This window comes from Crassostrea angulata, chromosome 5, assembly GCF_025612915.1.
Source record: "Crassostrea angulata isolate pt1a10 chromosome 5, ASM2561291v2, whole genome shotgun sequence".
Taxonomy (NCBI): Eukaryota; Metazoa; Mollusca; class Bivalvia; order Ostreida; family Ostreidae; genus Magallana; species Magallana angulata.
The window spans coordinates 60,884,417-60,892,815 of record NC_069115.1 but is presented as its reverse complement, the minus strand read 5'-3'; the positions used below and the strand labels follow the sequence as shown (position 1 = coordinate 60,892,815).

At 35.4% G+C, this 8,399-nt stretch overlaps 1 protein-coding gene across 1 annotated transcript; it reads left to right on the top strand.

Moving 5' to 3' along the window:
• The first annotated feature begins 5,485 nt into the window (after window positions 1-5,485).
• LOC128186240 (uncharacterized) lies at window positions 5,486-7,805 on the top strand. The gene has a single exon (XM_052856024.1). The coding sequence runs from the start codon at window positions 5,784-5,786 to the stop codon at window positions 7,803-7,805; it is 2,022 nt and encodes a 673-aa protein (XP_052711984.1). The 5' UTR covers window positions 5,486-5,783.
• Window positions 7,806-8,399: the final 594 nt, after the last annotated feature.

The following is an 8,399-nucleotide window of genomic DNA, read 5'->3' as shown; positions in this document are numbered from 1 at the left end:
GTTATATTCCAAAAGAATCAGAAATCTAAGACTTTGTTGACCACCTCCCGGAGTTGTGTCCCTTTCTGTACGTCCTGTTTAGCGAGGACACGGCGGAACATGATTGGACAGTCCAAAGACACGCATGGCTGACTCTCATCCTTGACCACCATACAGGTGTTACACACCTACAAACAAAACAATGGCATGTTATCTACAGGAATATCACAGACAAAACAATAACATGTTATCTACGGGAATATCACAGACAAAACAATAACATGTTATCTACGGGAATATCACAGACAAAACAATGGCATGTTATCTACAGGAATATCACAGACAAAACAATAACATGTTATCTACGGGAATATCACAGACAAAACGGAATCAACATTTGAACAAAATAATTTAAAGGAATCTGCAAGAATGTACAAGTAACAAAGAAAACAAATTTTTGGAACAAATTAAAGAGCATTTCACAAAATCAGAATATCGACAGTCTTTACTGTTGATTTATTGCATATTACATTCAAACAGATTGAGAGCTATTCCATTGTACACTGTAAACCAAATCTTCAATGACAGATATCATTAACTTGTACGTCATAATAACATGGATAAAATAATTCCACTGGAGATTGTAAACTAAGTATTCTCAGACAGGTAACTAATTTGTAACCTGTGATAGAGGAAACTAACTTGAAACCTGTGACAGAAGTAACTAACTTGTAACCTGTGCTAGAGGTAACTAACTTGTAACCTGTGACAGAGGCAGCCAACTTATAACCTGTGACAGAGGTAACAAACTTGAAACCTGTGACAGAGGTAACTAACTTGAAACCTGTGACAGAGGTAACTAACTTGTAACCTGTGACAGAGGTAACTAGCTTGTAACCTGTGACAGAGGAAACTTACTTGTAATTAACTGTTACATAGTTATTAATTTGTAACCAGTGACAGAGTTAACTAACTATAATCCTTGACAGAGGTAATAATAACTGAGTTTACCTGCACCAGGTCATGATAAACCTTCCCCAATCTCCTGATCCTATCACAGAGAGTGACACAAACATGCTGTTGGTCCTTGACACAGCTGTTACAGATCGGCTGATTGGTCTGTTTATCACATACTGGACAGTTAGTGGCTGAGAAGTATTGAGATATAGTTCCTTTCCGCTGGTCAGGGGCCATCAAAGACTGTGGGACGACCCTGACCACCTTGGGCATGTCGTTGTACCTGGGGTTTATAAAACAAGTACCGACATAACCAAATTGGCAAAAGACAGACCCATCAGATTGGCAAGGGACACACATCAACAGACTTGAAAAGGACAGACTTGAAAAATTAGAACCCATCTTCTATAAAATAATTTCCATATTTGAGGACAAATAAATACACTCTTTTCTCACCATGAGAAGACGTCGACCCCGAGCAGAGAGAAGACTCGGTCAAGCGGTGGCAGGATCTGCTTGGTAATGTAGTATTGGCGTTGAGCCTGAGTGCGGGGTCAGACAGGACCTCCCCCGGCTGTCTCACCAGCTGTATGAGTGGCAGACCCGGACTGCCGTAGATGATCACGTACGGGACTCGTTCCCCCGTCCTGGGCTCGGAACGTCGGTCGTGTCGGAGCAGCTTCCTGTAAAACAAGAAAACTCTGTCGCTCACTTCTACTTCTATCTTAGGGAATATGCCTATAACATTAAACATGTATGAAGAACTGCTTATTCATTTCATTTTACCTAAACAAAACATAAAGTAGTAGGCCAAATGTACATGTATGTATAACTGATTTGTTCCCTTTATCTTAAGAAAAACAAGAAGTAGTAGGTCTACTTGGTTAACCATTATGAGTGTTGGCTTGAGATCCCTTACTTTGATTAAGGCTTACAATATATTCAACATTACATTATTTACCATGAGATCCCTTACTTGGATTTAGGCTTTCAATATATTCAACAATACATAGGTTACCATGAGATCCCTTACTTTGATTAAGGCTGACAATATATTCAACAATACATAAGGTACCAGTACTCATTTTTAATCATATTCATTAAGAATTATATAAACTTGTTATTCATAAAAAATATTTATATCAAAGTATCTATTTTGATAGAGCCCCTACTTTGCTATCTCCAGGGCCGGGACACAGGCCCCTGGTATGTAGCCCTTCATTCCGCGGTATTCCTTGGCAAACACACAGTCCTGCATGGAAACCTTGCCCTTGCTCTTAACAAGTACTCCTTTACTTTGGAGACGTCCTTACAACCAAACAGGATCTTGATGGATCGCTCCAAGATCTACAATTAGTCTTTATCAGTTAGTCATTCAGTCAAAGACAACATCTCATTAATCAAAGTACTGAAGAACTGACGGGAGTTGATTTTGTCAATGTTTATTTATTTTAAAAGCAATGCTATATTAGTTTGCATGACAAGTACATGTAGTTTCTAATTTGTATTTGAATTACGCACATTTTTATAATATGAATTTTTGGACTTTTTCGACAAAAATGTCAAGAAACCCCTATATGAATCATGTTAAGTAATGTTTAAAGATAAATTAATTTTATCAAACTATGTATCAGTAATAGAAATATTTCTCGAAAATTGTATGGATCCAAGCAATATTGAACTTTAGTCTCATTCAACAAACGCTCGGCTGACACCGTAAATCTCCGACAAGCAAGAGAGACCCGATCTGCTAGTCGGAGATTTACGGAGACAGCCGAGCGTCGAGTTTAACGAGACTATATTGAACTCTGGCGTAGGAATACATACGACTACAAAAAATATCTAAATTGTTCGTACCATTTAAAATCTAGCTATTTTCAAGGTATTTATAAATATGTTTTATTGAAAAACAATGCTTTAGCATACATTACATCGAATATATCAATTATTTTTAAGAACTAAGTCTTGTCAACAGCGATGATTTGTGCTGAGGTCCAAACACTGTTTCACTTTCGGTTTGTCTAAGTAACTGCATAGGGAAGTTGATTAAAATCAACTCTCAAAAATGTAGACACAATTCAAATCTTATGAACTCCCTTGTGTACTATATTTAGGGTCAAAAGACTTTGAATAAAAATTATTTATGTTTAGTTTCTCAGGCACCACTACATGGGGTTAAATGCTAGCTGCTACATTTATTCACTTTGTTACAATACTGAAAAGGGGAAGAACTCAATATACTAAAGTTAAAAACAAAGGCTCAAGGGCTACATCGCTCATATGAGTAACAACAGCCTAAATCTCTAATTAAAAATAATATCTAGACATTTAAGTAGAGTAGATCTTGTTTATATTAAAGATTTTCAAATTTATTCTCTACATATTTCTCCACATATTCATATATTAAATATTGAGCCTCTTTTGTTGTTTCAGTACAAGGTTTTGAGAAGGTTTTTCTCTTTTATTCGTATGTAAATAAATGCAATGCATAAAATAAACAAGTTCAATTACGGTCATACACATTTACAAATTGATATTTATGCAGAAATATACCTCTTACAACAAAGTTACAATGTTACTTTGTTCTTGAGAATTTCAACATTTTATATCAATTACTTACATAGTTTCCAAGCTCATATAAAATTGATTTAATTTATTTTCTAATTTTGTTTTCTTAATCAAATAAGATACAAAATGCAAGTTTGATTAAACGCTGAATATTATCTAAATAAATTACCTCTTTTATGAATTAAATCATTAGCTATCCAAAAAACGTAGAATACATTTACAATTATTTCATCTTAAAGAAAATTTTAGTTAAACTTTTGATAAAAGTTTGGCCAAAACTTAATACATTGATTTAAAGCAGATGGTTTTGCACAAGTTCCAAAATAAAGAAAACAATACTAAAAATATGAATCTGTATACAGTCTGAAGACTTATTACGAACAAATTGTAAATCGTACGTTCACCATTCAAATAAATACACTACTCTTTAAATTTATAAAATATCTTTGAATCATATTTAGATATTTAAATTTTAAAGGTAATTTAATATGAATAACAATGCTTATCTTTATTTAATTATCATTCGTATTCAATTACCTTTTAGATTAACATTTCAAGGGATACGATATAAAGATATTTCATGAATAAGAAAACTGTATTAGATTGACATGATTTATCAACACATCGTTTTGACGGGATTGACATGATTTATCAACACATCGTTTTTGACGGAACTGACATGATTTATCAATACATTGTTTTGACGGAACTGACATGATTTATCAACACATCGTTCTGACGGAACTGACAAGATTTATCAGCACATCGTTTTGACGGGATTGACATGATTTATCAACACATCGTTTTGACGGGATTGACATTATTATCAACACATCGTTTTGACGGAATTGACATGATTTATCAACACATCGTTTTGACGGAACTGACATGATTTATCAATACATTGTTTTGACGGGATTGACATGATTTATTAACACATTGTTTTGACGGGATTGAAATGATTTATCATCACATCGTTTTGATGGGATTGACATTTTTTATCAGCACATCGTTTTGACGTAATTGACATGATTTATCAACACATCGTTTTGACGGGATTGACATGATTTTTCAATACATCGTTTTGACAAGAACTAAGTCATGAATTGACATATTGGTTTAACAACTTTGTACAGTAAAACACGGTTATAGCGAACACGCTTATAAAAATAGACGCTTACAGCGAAGCGAATTTTATTCCCCAAGTCTCTATTTCATGTTGTAAACTTGACGGATATAACGAATTACGCTTATAACGAAGTTAAATTGGCCGTCCCTGGGACTTCGTTATAAGCGTGTTTAACTGTATTCTTTTAAATTATACTGACTTCATTACAAGACTAGTTGTTGATCTCGTTATTTACCGATCACATTTGTAGTATATTTTAGAATAATGGACATGTCATGTCCTTATCTCATTAATAGCTGTAGTATGCTCTCTATGTTTGTAAAACAAGAGACATTTCTGTCTTAATATCCTGTTTTTAGTTTCCTGTTAAAGTCTTGTTAATCCAGTTACATGATTGCATTGACTATCTTAGGATTAGTTATTTAATGTCATCTATAATCAAATGTCCACAAATTGCATTTTTTCCCAGATTCTAATTCTAAAGGCTGTAAAATAGTAGTTGAAATAGATATTGAACAAGTTACTGATTCATTTTGAAAATGTCTACAAAATACAATGTAAAAATTATTATAATTTTTCTTTGAAAATATTTTAATTGCCATATATTAATTTTGAATACTTTTAAATTCCAGTCTGAACAAATTCACAATCAAGTGTAAACAAGTATGGAAATTATTTCACTTCACCTGACCATTAAACTTAAATTTTAGCCAAAATTGGAAAGTCAAAATTGTAGGACTATGAATGCTAAAGTCACCTTTTACTCTGAAAGCAGATAATTTCTCTAAGTTTTTGTATTCTTTACATGTATGTTTATTTATACAACTAGTAATTTTTATCTTTTTAACTCATGAATATTTTTGACTTCCTTATGTTTGATTACTTGCAGATTTTGTGTATCAGAATAACAGCACCTAAGATAAAACTTCCTCCTCAATAGACACTGGATGTGATCACTTTCAAAATGGAGTCTTTCCCCCAACAAATGTAAGTGCATTAAATTCATGTCCTATAGTTTGTTTTTTAATGTGATTAAAAAGATAATTTTTCTGTATTTGATGATTTCTAAATATATTGAACAGTGTTATTGAAAAACAAAAAGATAACTTTCCCAGTATATATACATTTAAATAACAACAGATGTGAGGGAATGCAGCACGTGTCGGAGTCCATGTTTGTGGGACTGTGTGATATCGTGGGGACCTCACAAGAGGTAGCCATCAGGAGGGAGACAAGAGACATTAAAGAGATGGTGGAGAGACGAGTGAAACCTAATGGGACCATTGTGATGTTGAGTGGAAGTAGGAGAGAGGGGTTCAGACTGGAGGGATCAGATACGGACCTTATGTACTGGCCAAACAACCACCGTGTGATCATGGACATGTCTCAGTCTGAGTATTACAACACAGCCAATACAACCTTGATTCTTTCTGACAGTTCTGAGAGTCCACCAGGATTCACTCTACTTCAGTTACTGACACCAACCACATTCAGAGAGGTCCAATCAGCATGTGTCAGAAAGAATAATAGAGTCTATATATCTAGTTCTATATACAGAGGGTTAACTTGTTCAGCAGTAGTTCCTAATTTTTCTGTACATGGACCCTGTGGTACTGGTATAGTGGGAAGGTTGGAATATGACACTGCCATCTGTTTTGTTTGTGACTCTTGGCCTGTGTCTGCCTCCTCGTGGATAGACAGATGTCACTCATGGCCTGCCTCTAAGGTTGTTGGTGATATTGTCAGAAATGGATGTCACTTTATGGCAATAGGACATCCATTAGGACCCCATGAACATAAAGAATGGAGAATTTCCTTTTCTCAAGCAGAATATAAACTTGTTTACTCTATGAATCACTGTCAGTTTTTGACATATGGGTTGTTGAAACTTATCTTAAAAGAAGTAATAAATCACCAATCAGAAGAAACCAATAAACTGCTGTGTTCCTATCACATGAAGACAACTATTTTCTGGGCCATTCAACAAAACATACTACCTCACTGGTGTCCACAAAATCTCCTGGCCGGTTTCTGGGTCTGCTTTAAACTCCTCCTTAGATGGGTATATAAAGGGATCTGCCCAAACTTTTTCATCCCACAAAACAACATGTTTCTGACAAAGGTATATGGCTCAGCACAAAACAGATTGTTCCTACAGTTACATGAATTGTACAAGAAAGGTCTGGCCTGTCTGTTACAGAGTCCCTCTATCAGGTCCTACATCATTGATGTCCTGTACAATCCGAGACTTTCTATTTGTACAGATGAGAGTATCACGAGATTAGAAGTTGATTTTGATATACAACTAATCACTGAGTTCAAAAGTGTTGAAACTTTGGATGCGAATCTGTGTTATTTAACCAATGTCATACACATAATAGAACAGTATGTGGAGTCACCAAAGTCACTTTATCAAGTTGTTACACTACCGAGGCTTACAGCCTTAATTTTTCAACAAACTGCTTTTTTATTACAAAACATGTATACTAACAAAAGAGCCAACAAACAGATGTATATAGCAGACAAAATACCCTGTCACATGCTGAAATTAGCAGCCAAGTTTGGGTGTATATCTGACATGTTGTACATTGCCATGTATTATTACAAAACATTCAGTTACAGGGAAGCGTTATGTATTATAGAGATGACAAAGGTCAAGTTAGCACAGCCATATCTGATGTATTATGGACATGTAGACAGAGAGAGGTATACTGAGGCTGTAGGGGGACAGTCCTGGTCTACAAAGATGAGACAGGCTGTAGCAGTGGATATGGAACTTGGCACCAGAATCTGTTATGTCAGTGAACTAATACCAGAACAACAGTCTGCTCTACAGAAAGGAAAGGCTCGTACATTGATCATCCCAGTGTTTGTAATGTTACATTTCCTAGAGTTCTTGTGTTACAGACACATTGATACAACATTATCACAAACAGCTCTAGATGAGCTACAGGTCCTAGTCCACCATGATCGGGGACTGTACGTACATGATCTACTCAGAGACATCTCCTGGGAGATCCTGGGGATCTGTCAACAGATCACAGGGAACCTCCAGGCTGCTCTATACTCATACCAACAGTCACTCACACATGATCCATACAACAACATACAAACTGCTACACAGGGTAGAATACAGGATATAGTTCAGTTAACACCACACCAGTATCAGTAATTTGGAATACATGTATATGTCTTAAATGAAAAGTTGTCAACAATAATATGACTGTATGTATATATATGTATAGATTTTAACAAAGTAAAATAACATGCACTTAGTTACATCCCCATATCTATATATAATTCTTAAATTACAAAAATGATGGAGACCTGCATTTACTTTGGAGAGCAGAACATCATATCTGGGTCTCCAGAGATAATGTATTCAGCGATCTTTGTAAGGCCATGATGTCCGATGACGAGAGCCGATCACCAGTTTACTCACCAGTCAAGACAAAGATGTCTGTGTTTGTGAGACTCAACGAACCCCCATTAAAAATACCACTTGGTGATAGTTTTCAGGAACCTGAGATTGGTAGTGAAAAAATACAGAAGGGCAGAGTCAGTGTTTTAAACATTCATGATGTAAAGAGACAAGGACATGATAACAAAGCCAAGGAGAGGTGTTCTGGATCTAACAGTGTTGGATCTGGACACCATCTGGACCGATCCAGGGAACCTGTTCTGGATGAATACCAGAATGATGGTAAATGTGCTGTTCTATATGGACAAAAGCAAGTTCCATGTCCTCATCGACAGTTTACATGTG